At 46.5% G+C, this 23,778-nt stretch overlaps 1 protein-coding gene and 1 long non-coding RNA gene across 3 annotated transcripts; one reads left to right on the plus strand and one right to left on the minus strand.

Annotated features, from left to right (window-relative positions):
- Positions 1-8,429, minus strand: LOC130293641 (uncharacterized). Of its 2 annotated transcripts, none has more exons than XR_008848255.1 (3): positions 8,300-8,429; positions 1,290-1,470; positions 1-425 (listed from the first exon to the last, which is right to left on the minus strand). It is a non-coding gene; the product is annotated as an uncharacterized LOC130293641 (long non-coding RNA). The 2 variants fall into 2 exon arrangements; XR_008848256.1 differs by lacking the exon at positions 8,300-8,429 and adding an exon at positions 8,242-8,291.
- On the plus strand, positions 8,369-23,533 carry SNX19 (sorting nexin 19). The gene is made up of 13 exons (XM_056542556.1): positions 8,369-8,449; positions 10,398-10,566; positions 12,227-13,779; positions 15,048-15,186; positions 16,198-16,298; positions 16,424-16,543; positions 16,666-16,796; positions 17,369-17,465; positions 19,479-19,623; positions 19,815-19,944; positions 21,429-21,613; positions 21,687-21,774; positions 22,488-23,533. Exons 2-13 carry the CDS (start codon positions 10,533-10,535, stop codon positions 22,549-22,551), a joined length of 2,787 nt encoding a protein of 928 aa, XP_056398531.1. The 5' UTR covers positions 8,369-8,449; positions 10,398-10,532; the 3' UTR covers positions 22,552-23,533.
- Positions 23,534-23,778: the final 245 nt, after the last annotated feature.

Raw genomic sequence — 23,778 nt, forward strand, 5'->3', positions numbered from 1 at the left:
TCTCTTTTATTAGTCTCCTCTTGTTGGGAAGGTCAGTGTCTCTTATGGTCATGTGTTCTAGTTCAGGTGAGGTACTCCTCCAGGGTGGGTGGTCTCTTCCAGGTGGCTGTGTCCTTCACACAGAGTCTCTTTTGTGGGGTTGGTCATCTCTTCATAGGAGTTGACTCTTTCAGTTAGTGTCTACTTTAGGGAGGTGGTCTCTTTCAGTTAGTAGTCTTCTTGGGGAAGCTTGTCTCTTCCAAAGGATTCACATCCAGGCTCTGGTGTCCTCCAGATGTCTGTCTGCTCTGGAAAGGTAATGTCTTCCAGTTGAGAGTCTACTCGCAGAAGGTAGTCATCTCTTTATGAGCTGTGTGACGCCCTGTCCAGCAGTCTGTTATGTGTCCTGCACTGCCGAATCCACAACGAAGAACAGGAGCAGCAACCTGAACAGAAGACAATGACACCCAAAAATATGACAAGGGATGTTTATTAAAGCGTTATGAATAGCAGCAATCTTCCTGCTATTAAGTTTTCCCCAGTCTATTTGGGAGAAGGTGATCTGCAACGGTTTCACAGCAGATCTAATGGTCTGGATCAGGTAGTTAGCTCTGGATTGTTTGGAGTGGCGTTCCTTTTGGTTAGCCTCTCTGTAAGAGTTCCTAGTTTGTGCAGTCCTGTGCGAATTATAATGTTCTCTGAGACTGTACCTAGTGTTTGTTACTGGGGTCCATAGTCAGTACCCAGGAAAGGTGAATGTTATAGGTAAAGCCCACTTCAGCCATCTAGTGACCAGCCAGCGTTGTTACAAATACTAAGGGCAGGGTATAGCTTATCTATACAGCTTCTCCAGCAATACTTCCTAAAATTAAAGATACCAGCGGCTTCTTGCAGTGTTAATATCTGGCTTGTAAACAATCCTTGTACTGAGTCTGAGGATCTAGATAAAAGTTGAATAGAGCCCAAGTACCTGTCGGCTATTGCCCATCCTCCTGTACTGCGGTGGGTATCAAAGAGGCCAACACATCTCATGGAGTTGCACCAGTCACTTAAAGGGGTACTCCACCCCTAGACATCTTATCCCCTAAGATGTCTGATCACGGGGGTCCAGCCGCTGGGGACCCCTGCAATATAGCATGCGGCACCCACCTGTTTCTGCTCCGGAAGCGCTGGAGGTTCTGGGTACCGACCACCGGTACGGAAGTCTGTGACGTCACAACTCCCCCCCCCCCGTGACGTCACGCCCCGTCCCCTCAATACAAGTCTATGGGAGGGGGCGTGACATCCGTAATGTTATATTTGACACTTACTTCATTTTATGTGCAGAAGGAGGATCCCTTACACCTGACCTTGTTGTACGGCCACTCACTTTATCAGTAGGGCTAGATGCAGACTACCGGATCTCTGTCCAGAAATCCCGGGGACGGACACTGCCAACTAAATCAGTCAGCGCTAGGACCATGCGGACACTGTCATCCTCATAGATGTACTCTGCAGAAAGAATGACTGAGAACTCATTTTTGGCAGCAGAATATCAGAGGCGCTGAAATGATGGAGTGTACGCTGTGCAGCACTATACAATTGACAACAATAGGACTCATCAGAATTTTCGAGCTTAACTTCTGACCCAGTAAAGGCTTCCAAAAAGTCTCTCCCAAGCTTTGGGTTTAAGTTGAAACTTGACCCTTGTCTGCAGCAAGAGGACAATTACAACTTAGGATCGGTTCATATCCATGTCCCATCAAAGAAACGGAAAACCAAAAATGACAGCCAGCACATAATTGAGGCCAACGGTGCCAGATGGATCCCCGATCTGGTCTGTCAGGCTCCATCATGGTGTCAGTCATTTTACTGTAAAAAATAAAAGAACTTCTAACAAAGATGTCTGAAAGGTGAACACAATTTTATGAATTGGGGTGGGGGGTTGGGGGGGTGGTAACTGAAATGCAAGCAATATCGTCTACCACCCAGCTTGCCCAGAAACAGAGGTGAGCACAATTTTATGTATAGTGGTAATATAAGGGTTAAGCTTTCCCTGACTCCTAAATGACAAATTTGTTCCATAAAGCAATGGTCTCCAAAGTGCGGACCTCCAGCTGTTGCAAAACTACAACTCTGCTGGAAGTTGTGGTTTTGCAACAACTTAAAGGGGTTATCCAGGAAAAAACTTTTTTATATATATCAACTGGCTCCAGAAAGTGAAACAGATTTGTAAATTACGAAGAAAGCAGGTAGATGCCAGCGATTATGAAACTTCACCTTTATTGGAACCACGTAAAATCATCGACATGGAGAGACTTCAATCAGACAAACATTTAAAGGAGTACTCTAGTGCAGAGTATTCCTGCTCCGTCCTGCCCGGGCTGCAAAATAAATGAAAATGAACCATCTCTCACCTTCCTGGGTTCCCGCGGAGCGCCACTACAGCTAATCGGTCCTCCGGTCCATCCTCTTCATACTTCCGGGTGTAACGAAGCATCACATGGCGCTCAGCCTATCGCTGGCTGAGGCTGAACATCGCGGCGGCTGGCGATAGGCTGAGCGCCATGTGACGCTTCGTTACACCCGGAAGTATGAAGAGGATGGACCGGAGGACCGATCAGCTGTAGTGGCGCTCCGCGGGAACCCAGGAAGGTGAGAGATTCATTTTCATTTATTTTGCAGCCCGGGCAGAACGGAGCAGGAATACTCTGCACTAGAATACTCCTTTAAAATTCCAGGAATCAGCGCCAAGCATAGATTTGTAAATTACTTCTATTAAAAAATCTTAATCTTTTCAGTACTTATGAGCTTCTGAAGTTAAGGTTGTTCTTTTCTGTCTAAGTGCTCTCTGATGACACGTGTCTCGGGAACCGCCCAGTTTAGAAGCCAATCCCCATAGCAAACCTCTTCTAAACTGGGCGTTTCCCGAGACAGGTGTCATCAGAGAGGATTTAGACAGAAAAGAACAACCTTAACTTCAGAAGCTCATAAGTACTGAAAGGATTAAGATTTTTTAATAGAAGTAATTTACAAATCTGTTTAACTTTCTGGAGCCAGCTGATATATATAAAAAAGTTTTTTCCTGGATAACCCCTTTAAGGCCCACAGTTTAGAAACCATTGCTTTAGAAGAACATGGTGTGAATCTTAACTGAAGAGGATCGGAGGAGCATGAGAAAGCTGGGTTGAAAACCAGGAACTGGAATGCCAGCAATATTGCCTACCACCCAGCTTTCCCAGAACCAGATCGAATTATTAAAGGGATGATTTTCGAGGTTCTAACAAATAGGGATGATGGTAGATGTGCTGATCCTATCACAGCGGGATTTATACTATGTTCTGGAATAATACAGGAGGGAGCGGCTGTGCAAACAAAATTCCTGCGAGGATCCGGCACGTCTGAGGGTCTTTCAGGTAGATAAGAGGCTCTCACACCGAAGAGCAAACATGGAGGAGGGAGGGGGGGGGGGCAGGTTTACAGGCGCGGCACAAGAGATGATCCATGAGCCATCCTGTATATCATGAGAAGCAGAGGCTGCTTTGCTTGTGACTCATGTCAGAATGTGGTAGTGACGCCGTCTTGACGAGATTTTACAAAACTGGAGCAGTTTGGAGATAAACATCACAATAAACTACAAGCCCTAAATGTAAATGCGAGTACAGGTCTATCCTGACCTAGAGGTGGGAGATACTGCATGTATATGGCTGTGTATATGGCTGTGTATACGGCTGTGTATATAGCTGTGTATATGGCTGTGTATATGGCTGTGTATATGGCTGTGTATACGGCTGTGTATATAGCTGTGTATATGGCTGTGTATATGGCTGTGTATATGGCTGTGTATACGGCTGTGTATATAGCTGTGTATATGGCTGTGTATATGGCTGGGTATATGGCTGTGTATATGGCTGTGTATATGGCTGGGTATATGGCTGTGTATATGGCTGGGTATATAGCTGTGTATATGGCTGTGTATATGGCTGGGTATATAGCTGTGTATATAGCTGTGTATATAGCTGTGTATATGGCTGTGTATATAGCTGTGTATATGGCTGTGTATATGGCTGTGTATATAGCTGTGTATATAGCTGTGTATATGGCTGTGTATATGGCTGTGTATATGGCTGTGTATATGGCTGTGTATATGGCTGTGTATATGGCTGGGTATATGGCTGTGTATATGGCTGTGTATATGGCTGTGTATATAGCTGGGTATATGGCTGTGTATATGGCTGGGTATATGGCTGTGTATATGGCTGTGTATATGGCTGTGTATATGGCTGTGTATATGGCTGGGTATATGGCTGGGTATATGGCTGGGTATATGGCTGTGTATATGGCTGTGTATATGGCTGTGTATATGGCTGGGTATATGGCTGGGTATATGGCTGTGTATATGGCTGTGTATATGGCTGTGTATATGGCTGTGTATATGGCTGTGTATATAGCTGGGTATATGGCTGTGTATATAGCTGGGTATATGGCTGTGTATATGGCTGTGTATATGGCTGTGTATATGGCTGTGTATATGGCTGTGTATATGGCTGTGTATATGGCTGGGTATATGGCTGTGTATATGGCTGTGTATATGGCTGTGTATATGGCTGTGTATATGGCTGTGTATATGGCTGTGTATATGGCTGTGTATATGGCTGTGTATATAGCTGGGTATATGGCTGTGTATATAGCTGGGTATATGGCTGTGTATATGGCTGTGTATATGGCTGTGTATATGGCTGTGTATATGGCTGTGTATATGGCTGTGTATATGGCTGGGTATATGGCTGGGTATATGGCTGTGTATATGGCTGTGTATATGGCTGTGTATATGGCTGTGGTTTTCATGTTTTACCAGCTCTCTGTACACCGCTGATCTCTGTATATTGTCAGTTCTCTGTACACCGCTGATCTCTGTATACTGTCAGCTCTCTGTACATCGCTGATCTCTGTATATTGTCAGTTCTCTGTACACCGCTGATCTCTGTATATTGTCAGTTCTCTGTACACTGCTGATCTCTGTATATTGTCAGTTCTCTGTACACCGCTGATCTCTGTATATTGTCAGTTCTCTGTACACCACTGATCTCTGTATACTGTCAGCTCTGTACACCGCTGATCTCTGTATATTGTCAGCTCTCTGTACACCGCTGATCTCTGTATACTGTCAGCTCTTTGTACACTGCTGATCTCTGTATACTGTCAGCTCTCTGTACACCGCTGATCTCTGTATACTGTCAGCTCTTTGTACACCGCTGATCTCTGTATATTGTCAGTTCTCTGTACACCGCTGATCTCTGTATACTGTCAGCTCTCTGTACACTGCTGATCTCTGTATACTGTCAGCTCTTTGTACACCGCTGATCTCTGTATACTGTCAGCTCTTTGTACACCGCTGATCTCTGTATACTGTCAGCTCTCTGTACACCTCTGATCTCTGTATACTGTCAGCTCTCTGTACACCGCTGATCTCTGTATACTGTCAGCTCTTTGTACACCGCTGATCTCTGTATATTGTCAGTTCTCTGTACACCGCTGATCTCTGTATACTGTCAGCTCTTTGTACACCGCTGATCTCTGTATACTGTCAGCTCTCTGTACACCGCTGATCTCTGTATACTGTCAGCTCTTTGTACACCTCTGATCTCTGTATACTGTCAGCTCTCTGTACACCTCTGATCTCTGTATATTGTCAGCTATGTACACCGCTGATCTCTGTATACTGTCAGTTCTCTGTACATCGCTGATCTCTGCACACTGTCAGCTCTGTACACCGCTGATCTCTGTATATTGTCAGCTCTCTGTACACTGCTGATCTCTGTATACTGTCAGCTCTCTGTACACCGCTGATCTCTGTATATTGTCAGCTCTCTGTACACCGCTGATCTCTGTACACTGTCAGCTCTGTACACCGCTGATCTCTGTATATTGTCAGCTCTCTGTACACCGCTGATCTCTGTATACTGTCAGATCTCTGTACACCGCTGATCTCTGTATACTGTCAGCTCTCTGTACACCGCTGATCTCTGTATATTGTCAGCTCTCTGTACACCGCTGATCTCTGTATACTGTCAGCTCTCTGTACACCGCTGATCTCTGTATACTGTCAGCTCTCTGTACACCGCTGATCTCTGTATATTGTCAGCTCTGTACACCGCTGATCTCTGTATATTGTCAGCTCTGTACACCGCTGATCTCTGTACACTGTCAGCTCTCTGTACACCGCTGATCTCTGTATATTGTTAGCTCTGTACACCGCTGATCTCTGTATACTGTCAGCTCTCTGTACACCTCTGATCACTGTATACTGTCAGCTCTGTACACCGCTGATCTCTGTATATTGTCAGCTCTGTACACCTCTGATCACTGTATACTGTCAGCTCTGTACACCGCTGATCTCTGTATATTGTCAGCTCTCTGTACACCGCTGATCTCTGTATATTGTCAGCTCTCTGTACACCGCTGATCTCTGTATATTGTCAGCTCTCTGTACACCGCTGATCTCTGTATATTGTCAGTTCACTGTACACCGCTGATCTCTGTATACTGTCAGCTCTCTGTACACCGCTGATCTCTGTATATTGTCAGCTCTCTGTACACCGCTGATCTCTGTATATTGTCAGCTCTCTGTACACCGCTGATCTCTGTATATTGTCAGCTCTCTGTATACCGCTGATCTCTGTATACTGTCAGCTCTCTGTACACCGCTGATCTCTGTATACTGTCAGCTCTCTGTATACCGCTGATCTCTGTATATTGTCAGCTCTGTACACCGCTGATCTCTGTATACTGTCAGCTCTGTACACCGCTGATCTCTGTATATTGTCAGCTCTCTGTACACCGCTGATCTCTGTATATTGTCAGTTCTCTGTACACCGCTGATCTCTGTATATTGTCAGCTCTCTGTACACCGCTGATCTCTGTATATTGTCAGCTCTCTGTACACCGCTGATCTCTGTATACTGTCAGCTCTCTGTACACTGCTGATCTCTGTATATTATCAGCTCTCTGTACACCGCTGATCTCTGTATATTGTCAGCTCTCTGTACACCGCTGATCTCTGTATATTGTCAGCTCTCTGTACACCGCTGATCTCTGTATATTGTCAGCTCTCTGTACACCGCTGATCTCTGTATATTGTCAGCTCTCTGTACACCGCTGATCTCTGTATACTGTCAGCTCTCTGTACACTGCTGATCTCTGTATACTGTCAGCTCTCTGTATACCGCTGATCTCTGTATACTGTCAGCTCTCTGTATACCGCTGATCTCTGTATACTGTCAGCTCTCTGTATACCGCTGATCTCTGTATACTGTCAGCTCTCTCTACACCGCTGATCTCTGTATATTGTCAGCTCTCTGTACACCGCTGATCTCTGTATATTGTCAGTTCACTGTACACCGCTGATCTCTGTATATTGTCAGCTCTCTGTACACCGCTGATCTCTGTATATTGTCAGCTCTCTGTACACCGCTGATCTCTGTATACTGTCAGCTCTCTCTCTACACCGCTGATCTCTGTATACTGTCAGCTCTCTGTACACCGCTGATCTCTGTATATTGTCAGCTCTCTGTACACCGCTGATCTCTGTATACTGTCAGCTCTCTCTCTACACCGCTGATCTCTGTATACTGTCAGCTCTCTCTACACCGCTGATCTCTGTATATTGTCAGCTCTCTGTACACCGCTGATCTCTGTATACTGTCAGCTCTCTGTACACCGCTGATCTCTGTATACTGTCAGCTCTCTGTACACCGCTGATCTCTGTATACTGTCAGATCTCTGTACACCGCTGATCTCTGTATATTGTCAGCTCTCTGTACACCGCTGATCTCTGTATATTGTCAGCTCTCTGTACACCGCTGATCTCTGTATACTGTCAGCTCTCTGTACACCGCTGATCTCTGTATACTGTCAGCTCTCTCTCTACACCGCTGATCTCTGTATACTGTCAGCTCTCTCTACACCGCTGATCTCTGTATATTGTCAGCTCTCTGTACACCGCTGATCTCTGTATACTGTCAGCTCTCTGTACACCGCTGATCTCTGTATACTGTCAGCTCTCTGTACACCGCTGATCTCTGTATACTGTCAGCTCTCTGTACACCGCTGATCTCTGTATACTGTCAGCTCTCTGTACACCGCTGATCTCTGTATACTGTCAGTTCTCTGTACACCGCTGATCTCTGTATACTGTCAGCTCTCTGTATACCGCTGATCTCTGTATATTGTCAACTCTGTATATACTGTCAGCACACAGCAGTAGCCGTTTATCACCATTACATTTGATTTGAGGGCCATAACTCTGGGGCCCCCCACCTCTCTGCAGTGACCACCTCACCGGCTGAAGGTAATGCAGCTCTCGTGTATTTCCACCCTCCCGCCGCTAGGTGCCGCTGTCTGTAAAGGAGAACAGGGGAGCAGCTGTCATTGTGCAGATCATCAGCGCCTCTGACGTCACTCCCGGGACTGCGAGAGACCAAGACACCGGGTACAGACAAGAGGGAGAGAGACGACTGCATATAGTGACAGCAGAGGGAGACTGCATATAGTGTCAGCAGAGGGAGACTGCATATAGAGACAGCAGAGGGAGACTGCATATAGTGTCAGCAGAGGGAGACTGCATATAGTGTCAGCAGAGGGAGACTGCATATAGAGACAGCAGAGGGAGACTGCATATAGTGACAGCAGAGGGAGACTGCATATAGAGACAGCAGAGGGAGACTGCATATAGTGACAGCAGATAGAGACTGAATACAGACTGAATACAGAGAAAGATTGCATGTAGAGAGAGAGACGACTGCATATAGTGTCAGCAGAGGGAGACTGCATATAGTGACAGCAGAGGGAGACTGCATATAGTGTCAGCAGAGGGAGACTGCATATAGTGTCAGCAGAGGGAGACTGCATATAGTGTCAGCAGAGGGAGACTGCATATAGTGACAGCAGAGGGAGACTGCATATAGAGACAGCAGAGGGAGACTGCATATAGTGACAGCAGATAGAGACTGAATACAGACTGAATACAGAGAAAGATTGCATGTAGAGAGAGAGAGACTGCATATAGTGACAGCAGAGGGAGACTGCATTTAGAATGACAGCTAAGAGAGACTGCATATAGTGACAGCAGAGGGAGACTGCATATAGTGACAGCAGAGGGAGACTGAATACAGAGAAAGATTGCATGTAGAGAGAGAGAGACTGCATATGGTGACAGCAGAGACTGCATTTAGAATGACAGCTAAGAGAGACTGCATATAGTGACAGCAGAGGGAGACTGCATATAGTGACAGCAGATAGAGACTGAATACAGAGAAAGATTGCATGTAGAGAGAGAGAGAGAGAGAGACTGCATATAGTGACAGCAGAGAGAGACTGCATATAGTGACAGCAGAGGGAGACTGAATACAGAGAAAGATTGCATGTAGAGAGAGAGAGACTGCATATAGTGACAGCAGAGAGAGAGAGAGACTACATATAGTGACAGCAGAGAGAGACTGCATATAGTGACAGCAGAGGGAAACTGCATTTAGAATGACAGCTAAGAGAGACTGCATATAGTGACAGCAGATAGAGACTGAATACAGAGAAAGATTGCATGTAGAGAGAGAGACTGCATATAGTGACTCCATATAGTGACAGCAGATAGAGACTGAATACAGAGAAAGATTGCATGTAGAGAGAGAGACTGCATATAGTGACAGCAGAGACTGCATTTAATGACAGCAGAGAGACTGCATATAGTGACAGCAGATAGAGACTGAATACAGAGAAAGATTGCATGTAGAGAGAGAGAGACTGCATATAGTGACAGCAGATACTGCATTTAATGACAGCAGAGAGAGACTGCATATAGTGACAGCAGAGAGAGAGACTGTATATAGTGACAGCAGAGAGAGATACTGCATATAGTGACAGCAAAGAGACTGCATATAGTGACAGCAGAGAGACTGTATATAGTGACAGCAGAGAGACTGCATAGTGACAGCAGAGAGACTGCATAGTGACAGCAGAGAGAGATACTGCATATAGTGACAGCAGAGAGAGAGTGCATAGTGACAGCAGAGAGAGAGAGAGCATTTACAGACACAGCATAGAGAGAGACTGCACATAGAGAGTCAGCAGAGAGACTGCATGTTGAGAGATAGCTGAGATAGACTGCATATACAGACAGCAGAGAGAGACTGCAAGGAAATACTGCATGTGGAGTGACAGCAGAGAGTGAGAGACAGCATGTATAGAGACTGTGTGTAAAGAGACAGCAGAGAGACTGCATGTAGAGAGACAGCATGTATAGAGACTGTGTGTAAAGAGACAGCAGAGAGACTGCATGTAGAGAGACAGCATGTATAGAGACTGTGTGTAAAGAGACAGCAGAGAGACTGCATGTAGAGAGAGAGCGAGAGACTGCATAAAGTGTGACTATTTTTCATCTGCAGATACAAAATGAAGCGAGTGACATCTTGTGACTTCCACTTATTGAGGCTGCAGAGTGACAGCCAGTGACCAGCGTCATCAGCCAGGAGATGTCCTGACACTTGTGTCACCAGAGGAGACAGCATGAGCCTGTGATAATGTCATCTGTGCAGAGAGAGGCTGGAGAGACAGGTGAGTGTATGATCGAAGGAGAGAGCGCACTCAGTGCTGTATCCTGCCCCTTACACGACTTCACTGGATCGGATTGCACAGGTTCTATTACACAGGGGGATGTGCGGCCCTGAAATGACTATTTTACACTTGTCAAAACCCTTAGATCCGAACCCTTTTTCTGTTTGCTAAATTCCTGGCTCTATTACACAGGGCAATAGTCAGCCTGTTCAGCCCATAATCACCCCTTGTAATACGGTCCTGACTGACAGCAGGACAATGGCACTGAAATCTCTTATTGTGCATCAGGGCCGGTTCTGCCTAAAGGCAAAATAGTCAGCCACCTAGAACACCCTCTAGAAAGTTAGTAGCCATCCAGCATTCGAAGCACCCGCCCAGCCAGCAACGCCCTCCCCCCATAATAATCTGCATCCTTCAGCCTGCCGGATTTGTGCAACGCCACCTCAGAGACTGACAGGCAGGTCAGGTCTGCCCAAGCGTCTTGACATCACAAGCTCCTCTATATATCTGTCCCAACCCCCCTCTGCTCCTGAGCGATCACGTATATCCGCCTCGGAGGAGTACTGCTTACAGCGGCGACTTGCTCCTCAGAGGCGGAGGTTTGTTACAGTGTGTCACCCCAGTAGTAAGGTGATTACATTAGGAGGAGGTTTGTTACAGTGTGTCACCCCAGTAGTAAGGAGATTACATGAGGAGGGGGTTTGTTACAGTGTGTCACCCCAGTAGTAAGGTGATTACATTAGGAGGAGGTTTGTTACAGTGTGTCACCCCAGTAGTAAGGTGATTACATGAGGAGGAGGTTTGTTACAGTGTGTCACCCCAGTAGTAAGGTGATTAAATTAGGAGGAGTTTTGTTACAGTGTGTCACCCCAGTAGTAAGGTGATTACATGAGGAGGAGGTTTGTTACAGTGTGTCACACCAGTAGTAAGGTGATTAAATTAGGAGGAGGTTTGTTACAGTGTGTCACCCCAGTAGTAAGGTGATTACATGAGGAGGAGGTTTGTTACAGTGTGTCACACCAGTAGTAAGGTGATTACATGAGGAGGAGGTTTGTTACAGTGTGTCACACCAGTAGTAAGGTGATTACATGAGGAGGAGGTTTGTTACAGTGTGTCACACCAGTAGTAAGGTGATTACATGAGGAGGAGGTTTGTTACAGTGTGTCACACCAGTAGTAAGGTGATTACATGAGGAGGAGGTTTGTTACAGTGTGTCACACCAGTAGTAAGGTGATTACATGAGGAGGAGGTTTGTTACAGTGTGTCACACCAGTAGTAAGGTGGGGCGTGTCAAACGGTGGAGCCTATGGACATGCTCAAGGGACAGCAAAATTAGCTTACGCCTAGGGTGGCAAAAATCCTTGCACCAGCCCTGTTGTGCATGCACCTATGATAACACTGAATGTCATCATAACATACATGGGATCACTCCACGACTCCAGCATATTCTGCTCATGTTGTGACACCTCTCTATTGCTTTCTTTCCTCTCAGATGTCCTCTTCACCTCTCTATAGTTGTCCTCCTCCATCTTTGATGCCCTTTTCCCCTCATAAATGATCTTCTCACTTCTCTGATTTTCTGCTCACCATTTTGATGCTGTCTTTTCATCTTCAATGTCCTTCTCTGATGTTTTGCTCCTCTCTGATTTTCTCCTTACAGGTGGAGATATGGAAAGCATTAAGTTGACAGATCCACCTAAAGACAAGAGGTGGAAGTTCCTTGTTGTAGGGGTCATCGTAGCCTGGCTGATACTGGTCCATTTGCTGGTGAATGTCTGGCTTCTCCTCCTATTCTCTGCCATCATGGCTTCTGTCGGAGCCTGGTTGGGGCCACAGTTTATCCTCAGCAGCACGACCCCCATTCACCTGGAGAGATTTATTAACCTAGAACACAACACCCAGTCCCCAGACGCTGAGGCTCAGCTGGACAAGGAGATCGGTCTAACCATACAGAAGATTGTTCGGGATTTTGTGTCATCCTGGTATCGAAGACTGAGCCATGAAACTGCATTTGAGGACGAGGTCCGGGGAGTCATGTGGGATCTGTCAATGGAGCTGAAAAGACGTGTGAACTCTACGGACCGGGAGGATCTTACTCGGAAGTTGCTTATTTTGGCCGGTTGTCACCTGCAGTGTTATAAATGGGCCAAAGCGCGAGTGCAGAGCATCAGTGACCAGTCTGAGAGGGAGTCCCTTCTTTGGGAGGCTTACCAGGAGCTGAGTCCGGCCCACCAGGCCATGGCTAGCCCGGCAGACGAAGTGGCCCACACTCGCTGGTTGGTGGATCTCCTGCTGACAGAGCTGCTTCCTCAACCTCACTTGGAGACTCGGACGGGCAGACATTTGGTGGTGGAGCTCATTGCTTGTAATGTCATCCTTCCTCTGGTGGGGAGAATGTCAGATCCTGACTGGATTAACATTGTCCTAACCAACGTATTCTCCAAGCTACCGCTGAAGGTGGAGGACCATAGAAATGATTTTTCGTCCCCACCAGCAATTCCCAAGTCACTGCCTTTGGGGCTCAATCCAGATCCTGCTCCTCAGCTCATTCTTCCCTCACCCCAGCTGGGTAACATCTCCACTTACGAGGGGATGGACAGTGCCGACCTAGAACACGAGGGGGAGGGGAGGGCTAGGGACACCATGGAAGCATTAGATGACCTAAACTCATGTAAGGACAAGCTGGACCTCTTCTCTGTGCAGTATCTGCAGCCCCCGAAGCCTTGCAGCCCCTTCTTCCTCTGTGAGGAGTCTGAGCTAGAGTCCCCCTTGTCTGACCTGGGCCGGGACTTGGACCCTCCGCTGCTGAACTCATCTGATGACCTCTTATCTGACTGCTGCTTGGACTCCCTGACCCCTGCTGAGAGCCCCATTGTCCCGCCTCATGACGACAATGGGTCTTCCCTGTCGGAAGAGGCCTGTATGTCAATTCCTGGGGGAATGCCTTCTCATCCTGAGATCCTCATTGAGCCCACAGGTCTGGCCCCAGAATTTTTAACCACCACACCCAATGAAAAGGAAGGGCTAAGTCCGATTGATGCTTCACCGGTGAACACCTCCTCCCCCACTGTCCCTATTCATCCTTTCAGCTTTGTACCCCTCAGCAGCCCAGATGGGCCAGTACTGATCCAGAACCTCCGGATCACGGGAACCATAACAGCGCGTGAGCACAGCGGGACGGGTTCTCACCCCTATACACTCTATACTATAAAGGTAACTGGTCTGTCTTTAAAGGGTTACTCTGCTACCCAGCGTCCGGAATATTGAGTTCCGAACGCTGTGTGCGGGCTTCCGTGTTCACGCCCGCCCCCTCGTGATGTCATGCTGATAGTTTATCACTATTTTCAAAATCTGTGCTTGCTGTCAGTGGGGCATCTATTGTTTATAAAGTCCAGCCACAGGTAGCTGGCACTACGAATATAGACACAATCCTGATATTCCCATAGACTTTCATTAAGGGGGCAGGCGTGAACACGGAAGCCCGCACACAGCGTTTGGAACTCGATGGAGTAACCCTTTAATCCAGTAGATCTCAGTGCTTTTTAAAGAGCCTAATACATGAAGCAGCTTTAGGCCACACAAACAATCGATAGTTTGTGTGGTCCTTTGCTTTCATCAGTCGCGTAAATAGTGGATGTGCGACAGACAATCATTTTTTGACAAGTTAAAACATTGCGATCAGCTGACCACTTGCATTTGCTTGTTTGATGGTTAATCGCTGGCCCTATACAGGGTAACATCAGCCTGATAATAGGGCCCTAAGACATGATGCAGTGTTTTCCAACCAAGGTGCCTCCAGATGTTGCAGAACTACAACTCCCAGCATGCCCGGACAGCCAAAGGCTGTCCGGGCATGCTGGGAGTTGTAGTTCTGCAACATCTGAAGGCACCCTGGTTGGGAAACACTGACATGATGCCACAGAATATTTAGTGCAGCTCTGGATCTGACTGAAGCATAAGACATGATTTAACAGCAGAATAGTGACTGCAGCTCTGGAGGTGGCTGAAGAATAGTATAGTTACACTGTATTAAGCAGGATTCCTCAGCAGCCATATATGATTGCAGATCAGGGCTGCGGCGCTTGCTCCGTATGCATCGTCCATTCACGGTCCCGATGGCACGCTGCTTCTTCTCACCTCGGAGACTTTGATTAATTTAAGTGGAAGTCGACAGCCGCCGTATAATCATTGAACATGGAAAGTTAATCAGCTAATTGTTGTACCGAGCGACTTCAAAGGTGCAGTAATAGCACTGGGTGTCTGAAAGGGGCTGAGCGTAAACCCATGGGGCATCTCGTCTTCAAAGGGAGCGAGCGGAAGTCAGTCAGGCATTTCATGTAAGAGACAACAATGTGAGTGTAAGAAAGTGACCACAGTGGACGAGTAGTGTGAATACTAATCCCTGATGCTACACGTGTGTTATTTGCCATGTCAGGAGGCAGCAAGTGCTCTTCATCAATGTTTCTCTTAATGTCCTACAGTATGACACAGCTCTGGACAGCCAATCCTTGGGCACCTTGCAGCCTATGGCGTATCACACTGTCAACCGGAGGTACCGTGAGTTTCTCAACTTACAGACACGTCTGGAAGAGAAGGCCGATCTGCGCAAGTTCATCAAACGTGAGACTCTTAACCGATGAATGTACAAAGTGAACCGGGGCAGATCAGAGCACCCAGATGTTAGGTCAGAACACTCCTGGGGGAGGGGGTGTAGATCAAAGTACTTGGAGGGTGAATAGGCAATTATTTTGTATCCACACCTATGGTAAATGACTGAGCAATTCCAAATACCATGTCAGGGGTAAGAACAGAGGACACTCTTCCCCTCGGCTACAACCAATGCTCTGTTTGTAGTCAGAGGTAAGTGGTGCTCTGTTTACTTACATTAGCTGGAAGTGGAGTTACATAATGGAAAATTTTGCGACTTTCTAATAGACAGTTTATCACTATTTTCAAAATCTGTGCTTGCAGTCAGTGGGGCATCTATTGTTTATAAAGTCCAGGCACAGGTAGCTGGCACTACGAATATAGACACAATCCTGATATTTAGCCAGAGAACAGGTAAACAGATGCAAATAAGTTGTGCTCAACTTGTATAAAAAGTAAGTCCAGTATACGTACACCAAAGAGATAGCAAGTATCACAGCCGTTTCACGCATTACAAGCACCTGTAACACATTGCAGATGCTACCTGTTAGCTCCTAGCGTCTTTTATGTGTCATCCTTTTCTTGCTGTTTGTATGTGTTTTTAATAAAGCAGCTTTGGTACATTCAGCTGTTGCGGTGAGTGCCCCTCGCTCTCTCTTTGGTGTACATATCTTTGTATTGTATATGTCAAGGGCAGTGATCTCCAGCTGCTGCAAAATGAGGGCTGTCGGCTTATGACAGGAGTTGATGTTTTGCAACAGCTGGATAGCCACAGATTCGTTGCAGTTGTATCCAGTCTTGACCATCCTGGACCCCAGACTCATATGGTATACCTACAGGAAAACAATGTAACAAGGGGTGTGATCAGGAAAGTTGCAGATGTTTATTCCATAGCTTTCCTGCATTACTCACTGGAGGAGCCCTGTGAAGCTGTCAGTGTGTTAGTAATAATACATCCAGGTAACTTTCTCAACTCCTTTTCAGACATTAAGGGACCAAAGAAGTTCCTTCCAGATTTACCTTTTGGAAACATGGACAGTGATAAGGTCGAGGCGCGAAAGAGTTTGCTGGAGTCATTTCTGAGGGTGAGTGGGTTGATGGAGATTGAAGGGGCTAGAATTGTTAGGATTCCCTCCCTTCCTCCGCGGGTCACCTCTTCCCTCCCTTTTTGCTTACTGTATAATCTCATTTTAGATCTGTTTGTTTGCAGCAACTGTGTGCGGTGCCAGAGATCGCGAGCAGCGAAGAGGTCCAGGAGTTCCTGGCGCTGAACACTGATGCACGGATCGCCTTTGTGAAGAAGCCATTCCTGGTGTCCCGGATAGACAGGGTGCGCCACATGATATATACAGAGGGGCTTATCCTTATCCGCCCCGTACTTAGAAAATACTTAAAGAACAGTTCCTCTGTATGACATGCTGCCTTCTGCCCCTGACTTCCTCCTTTTTGCAGATTGTAGTAAACGCTATCGTGGACACTCTGAAGACGGCATTCCCTCGCTCTGAACCCCAAAGTCCAACTGATGACCTGAGTGAGAATGAAGTGGAGGGGAAGAGTCAGAATGACACCAAGAAGAGCTCAAAGTGAGTGATCCAAGGGCAGGGGTGGGAGGTAATCGCTCTTCATGTAATTCCCGGGTCTATACTGGTCATTGCCCAGCAGTTATGTCTGCACAGTATAAACACAGATGGCAGCTGCTGACCCTTCATCCATAGAAAACTCAGTATGGGGCTCTAGCGAGAGGGAAATGGTGCAGAATATAGGGTGCCAATGCTGTGTAATAGGGGACTGGATCAGGTAGTGTATAATGTGTGAATGTGGGATCTCCAAGCATCCACTACACCCTCCTGTCTGATATGAAGACCCAATGTCTGCTGTGCAGGTCACAGACCAAGACCATGGAGGACATTAGTCTCCAGTTGCACACTTCTCTTCTTGTCCTTGTTTGCATTTCTTAATTTCGAGGTGACGTTTAATCTTGCTCCAAATCTGTGACATATTAGAGTCAACACGTTGTGATATCTCGGCTGCTGTTCATCTCTTCCAGTACGTTGTCTTCTGTCTCATACACTTGCTGCCATTTTTGCTGGTAAATGCATATAATCACTTTGTTGCCTGAACGCATCTCGCATGAATCTTTATCTGTCGTTCTCAGGTCTCGCCTCCGATTTCCTTCCAGTAAAATCGCTCCAGTACTGAGCTCGGCTGACTCGCAGGAGAAGATTGTGTATTCTGTGCGAGACGGCAGCACGGTGAGCATGGGGAGATTCGTCATATGGGCAGTCCTGTGTAAACTGATAGACCTGTGTGCAGGGAGAGCCATCAATTATCTAGGCAGTCCTGTGTAAACTCAGACTTGTGCACAAGTAGGTGCTGCAGATACATTTAGGCTGGGTTAACACATTGCCTTTTTATTACTTTGATGCTTTAGTAATAAAAAGCCTAAAATATTCATGTATTTCTGTATGTTTGCGTTATTATAATTGTGCTTGTTACAGGTAAAAACACAAACTACACTTTGAATAACTATATTGCAAACCCACAGCAATTTGAGGTAAAAACAGAGCAAAAGCAGTGTGATATAAGTTTTAACAGAACTATATACCGTATTTTTCGCCATATAAGACGCTCTGGCATATAAGACACCCAATTTTAAAGGATGAAAATCTAGAAAAAACAAGATTCTGAACCTTCAACCTGCGGACCTCCAGATGTTGCAGCCGTTGTCCGGGCATGCCAGGAGTTGTAGTTTTGCAACATCTGGAGGTCCGCAGGTTGAAGACCACTGGTATAGGAGGTAATACTCACGTGTCCCCGCCGCTCCAGACCCGTCACCGCTGCCCTGGATGTCGCTCTCCATCACTGTCGCCGCGTCCCCGGGGTGTCCCCGTCGCTCCGGAACGTCTCTGCTGCTGGGTATCCTCGCTCTAGAATCGCCGCCATCACGTCGCTACGCACGCCGCTCCTATTGGATGACGGGACGGCATGCGCGACGACGTGATGACGATGGAAAGCGCCGGCCATGCAGGGGATCCCGGCACGGAGCAGACACCGAGGAGGCAGGTAAGGTCCCTCCCGGTGTCCTGTAAGCTGTTTGGGATGCCGCAATTTCACCGCGACGGTCCCTAACAGCCCGACTGAGCAGCCGAGTTAGTGTCACTTTCGCTTCAGACGCGGCGGTAAGCTTTGATCGCCGCATCTGAAGGGTTAATAGAGGGCATCATCGCGATCGGTGATGTCCTGTATTAGCCGCGGGTCCCGGCCGTTGATGGCCGCAGGGACCGCCGCGAAAGGACAGGTTTTAATGTGTATTTGCCGTATAAGACGCAGCAACTTCCCTTCCCAGTTTTGGGGAAGAAAAAGTGCGTCTTATACGGCGAAGAATATGGTATGTATATAGGTATATATATATATATATATATATATATATATATATATATATATATATAATTGATAGTAGGCAGCACACCAACTTTAGTGAAATCAAGTGTTCTTTATTCCATGTAAGAGAGACAACGTTTCAGCGATCTCATCTCGCCATCGAAAAATGGCGATGTGAGATCACTGAAACGTTGTCTCTCTTACATGGAATAAAGAACACTTGATTTCACTAAAGTTGGTGTGCTGCCTACTATCAATAATATTTAAAACGAGGATCGGAGCACCGAGATTCGATTGGCTGGCACCCCAGGATTTTTCTCATTGGATGTGCTGCTCTTTATTGGGGTATATATATATATATATATATGTATAAAAAATATTTTTTTTTTCTATTTCCAAGATTTTGGCTTGCTGTCAGCTTAAAAAAAATGGAGTGTACATTGTACATTTATGTCAACAGCTGGATGCAGCCTGGTTGGAAAACACTGTACTATTGCCTGGGCCTCAGCACACACAGGTCACCTCTTGCCTCTAAGCAGGGCTGGTGCAAGGTTTTTTGCCACCCTAGGCAAAAACTAATTTTGCCTCCCTTTTGACACCACCTATTGGCCCAGCCTTTGACACGCCCAATGCTGGCTGAGCGAGTGGTTCGGATTCTAGATGTAACTTTCTTGCGGCAGGATGATAAAGAGTCAGGATGTTCTGTAGGCGGTTAACCACATAGAAAGTCCACCAGCATCCAATGGAAGTCTACTATTGTTTCTTTTTTGGCCTTCATATATAGAAATGCAACATGTGGACAGACATAGGTCTTTTTTCTGTAGGCAGTTATGATGGCTCATAGAGACCGCTCCTGATGCCTTGTGTTGTCTCCCTCTCGACAGGTAACCGACATTTTGTCTGTGAGTGGGATGGAGTCCTTCATCCACAAGCAGGAGAAGCTGCTGGAGGAGATGGTGGCATCTCAAGAGAGGTCATCAGGGAGCAGCGTGTCACCACAAACATTCACCATCAATCCTCAGGCAGCAGGTAGGAAGGAACGAGCTAATGTAATGTAGTGATATGGGGGGACATGCCATGGTCTCTGTGCTGCAGAGAAGATCCGGCCTGTCCCCAACTGCACTGGAGAAGAGCTGTTGCTATGCTATCAGTACAGGAGACAAGATGGTGACCGCTCTGGAGCTTGCTTGGGACATTGACACCTTGTGCTTATCCCACAGGTCTGGAGGGTAATCTTTCAGCTGTGGCTCTGGAGGTCCTGTGGCTCCTGATGCGGGAGCAGTGGAGCTGGCTGTGTACGGACACCATGCAAAAGGTCACCCACCTCCTGTCTGGCAGCCTCATCCAAAGGTGAGACCTGTCTTCAGTATTTTTAGCTGTGGGGCTTCATGTTTATTCTCTCTCATGTTTGTACAACTGTGATGTAATATTGGAGGAATTCTCTTCATAGTCCATACAGCAGTGTTTCCCAACCAGTGTGCCTCCAGCTGTTGCAAAACTACAACTCCCAGCATGCTGGGAGTTGTAGTTCTGCAACAGCTGGAGGCACACTGGTTGGGAAACACTGCCATAGAGTCATGTTATCGGCGCACTCCTCATAAAATCATCTGCTGCCGTCTGGGGGGCCCATTCAGTGTAGAGCCATACATGCAGAGAGGAAAAATAACCGCACAACATGGGGCTTTAGAAATTGGACTTATCTAGATTATTCATTGTAAAATAAAGAGATCTTGACATAGTGAAGATTTAAACATAAAGGGGAAAATGTATTAAACCTTGTGCAAAGGAACAGTAGAGCAGTTGCCCCTAGCAACAAAGGCCTCTGAAAAATAAATTTTAATGCATTGTTTATGTTTCAATTATTATTCTTTTGATATATACAATTTTATGTAATATAAAGGGTTAACACATGTAGGTATTTATACCCCATGTGAACCCAACCTTGTTATGCCTGATGAAGCTGCGCATGCGCAGCGAAACGCGTTGCATCCATTAAACCTGCTTTGATTTTATGCTGCACTCCTCCTGGTTCCTCTTCCAGCGCCGACATCTCCTACCATTACGGTCCAACTGCCTATCTGAAAAATAAAGGCTGGATTGGATGCTATGGGCAATTTCTCCACTATTTCTTTGCACAAGGTTTGATAAATCTCCCCTAAAGTGTATTATAAGGTTATGTAAGCCTGGACAGAAGCTTTAACATTTTTGGTGTGTCACTTCTGAACCAGGAGGTGGCGCTCTGTGAGAGCTGAAAATGTGCTGCTTCTCATTGATACAATCACATTGTGGAGGTGACAAATCCTCCCAGCAGATATCCCAGTGGTTCTAATGGTCCATTCACTCTGAGGAAAGTGGTTCTATGATGTCCAGAATCTGTGCTTAATGTCTGCCAACTTGCAGCGGACATAATCACCGTGCCATTGAGAGATGACACTGGACTGAACATGTTAATTCTTCTGTAGATATTCAGAAATTCCCGCTACAGAACTTTTAATGTGTGAACTAAGTAACAAAATCCAATAGAAATCAATGGGAGACTGCTGCAAGCATATTTTGTATTTCCCTGTAGAATGTCTGTAGTGTGAATGAGGCCTAATGCTTCTCATTCTGTTACCTTTCATTTGTTCAATATAAATCTCACAATGCTACTGTGTCACAATGTGTGCACCCCAATGTGCGACCCCTGCGCCCCTCAAAACTTTGAGGAAGATGTTAATGAAATACAGCCAGACATGGGAGGGGAGGGTATTGATGAATTTAGATGTGGGGTGTTAGGTGCCCTCCATTTCCTGCCTGAATGTCTGCCTGTGTGTGACCCCTCTTGTTGTTTGCAGGTGGCTTGAGGTGCAGGTGGTAAATTTCACATGTTTGCAACGTTGGGTTCTTTACCTCCGGTTGCTCCAACAAGCGATCTGGCCTGGGGGATCACTGCGCACTCAGCCCCGGCCAGTAAGGACTCAGGAACAGAAGAACATGGCGCGCCAACAAGCCCTGCAAAGCCTGATGGGTGTCTTACCAGGTGCGTCCTGCCTCCCTCCCCTATTGTCCTCCATCTCCTCTGTTCTGCTTTTAATCCTGTGTTCTGTTCACAGATCTGGCACAGGAGCTATTGGGTGTGGAGAAGTGTCAACGCGTCTGGGAGGCCATACTTGACTCACTGCAACACCCCCAAATAAACAGGTAAAGACAGACTGACTGTGTCATATACAGTAGTCCCTTGAGATAAAATCATTTCAACATACCAGGACTCTCAGAGGCTCAGAGGCCATCGTATGTTGAAGGCAGCATCAACATACGATGCTTTTGTATGTCTGGGTCATCGCAAAACCGTCAATCCGGCAGCGCAGACTGTTAAATGTGCCCCATATACCCCGCTGATTGATACTTACATGTCCCCGCTGCTCTGGCCCGTAACTTTGTCGCTTCTCTGCACCGTCGCTCTCTTTCGCCATTATCACGTCGAGTCATCATCCAATAGGGGCTGCGTGAGTGGTGACGTGATCATGGCAACGAAGAGCAATGGCGCAGGGCAGCGGTGACAGAGTGATACGGCAGCAGAGGAACGGTGAACTGATGGGCCGGAGCGGCAGGGACACGGGAGTATGATCAATGGTACCAATCCATCAACATACAATGGTTTCAACAACGATGGTCTGCCTGGAACCAATTACCATTGTATGTTGAGGGACCACTGTATCCTCATGTGCAACCCCACGGCAGATAATGGTGTCATAAATACCTGTAGAAGGCAGCGCCATATAAATATGTGTGCATTGCATGCGGCTGGTGATACTTTGGGACACAGAACTATCTTGACAACTCTATTTTTGGTTATGCTCCCTTGTACCTGCAGTAGCTCTGTAGTACTTATTGAAGGTCTCTTCTCTCCACAGACATCTGCTCTACTGTATATGGGACATTCTCTTGGAGAGTGTGACGGCCGTCCGGCCCTCGTAAGATGATGTCTGTCTGTCTGTCTGTTTTATCATGGACGCCGTCTCTGCTGCACAGTGAGGAAGTGAATGTGTAAGGGGCCCAGGGGCCTTGACCGTATATCACAAAGGACAGTACACATTGCGCCTTCCGGCCAGAAGTCCCTGTCCTGCTTGACTCTCACTGCTTGTGTGGTTCTGAGTGATAAACACATTTTCATTTTTATAACATTGTGGTTGTGAGGGTCCAGCTGTCCCTGGGGGCCACATATGAGCACACTAGGGAAGATTGTTTATTGCACCACTGACACTTTAGACATTTGAACAGATTGTAATGTTGATGCCATGAGTCTACACTGGATTTAAAGGGCACCTCACCCAATATAGAAAAAGAAAGTCTGCGAGTCCTTTCCTGAAGAAGTCTAAGTTTCCTAGGACTATTCTCTTTCTGAAAACCCTGGCAACTGAGCCAGGCCCTTAAATAGCAATTGGCCTAGTTAAACATATCCTGCTGTTACAGACTAGTGTTGTGCAGGATCCCAGAAACGCTGGGGACAGCTTCTGTGGAAGGTGTTATGGTGACTGTATTAGTTGTCACCCAGCTGTCCCAGAGGTGGATATTACAAGAAACGACTCAATGGACTCTGCAGAAGACAAGGACTCGAGGACTAAAATATTGCTGAGGAGGGGGAGGGGGTTATTTATTTCATGAAGGGGATAATTATTTGCACTAAATGCACATTCCAGTTATGGGGGGTGAGGGAAGGGTCACAAGTTAGCTCCACAGTATCACTATGATGCAGAATGGGGTGTCATCACCATGTGTCAAGAGACATCCCTTGTAGCACCAGGTTGGATCTCCAGCCGTGTAGGAAACGGTGTGCAACGCCAGCGCTCCACTCTTCTCTATGAAGATGTCTTATATTATTCTGTGTCCTCGCTGTAGCATTTTTATTATTGTTCTGGTTTTACTTATTATTTTAATTAGTAAATTGCGGTAAGTCTGATGCTTCTTCTCTGTGTGGCTAGTGGACTTCTCTTGGTTAACACACATGGTGTAGCACAATGTACATGTACCAGATCAGTGGGGGATCATATACTTGTGCTTATTATGTCATTTTCTGACGGGTATGAAAGAGGTGACTGCAAAAATAAAAGCAAGGGACACTGGTGTAATCTGTGAACAGCTAAACATAACTGTAAAGACAGACTATCACCTGAGCTGATGGTACAGGGATAGTAAGAGTTATAG

This window comes from Hyla sarda, chromosome 10 (assembly GCF_029499605.1).
Source record: "Hyla sarda isolate aHylSar1 chromosome 10, aHylSar1.hap1, whole genome shotgun sequence".
Classification (NCBI taxonomy): Eukaryota; Metazoa; Chordata; class Amphibia; order Anura; family Hylidae; genus Hyla; species Hyla sarda.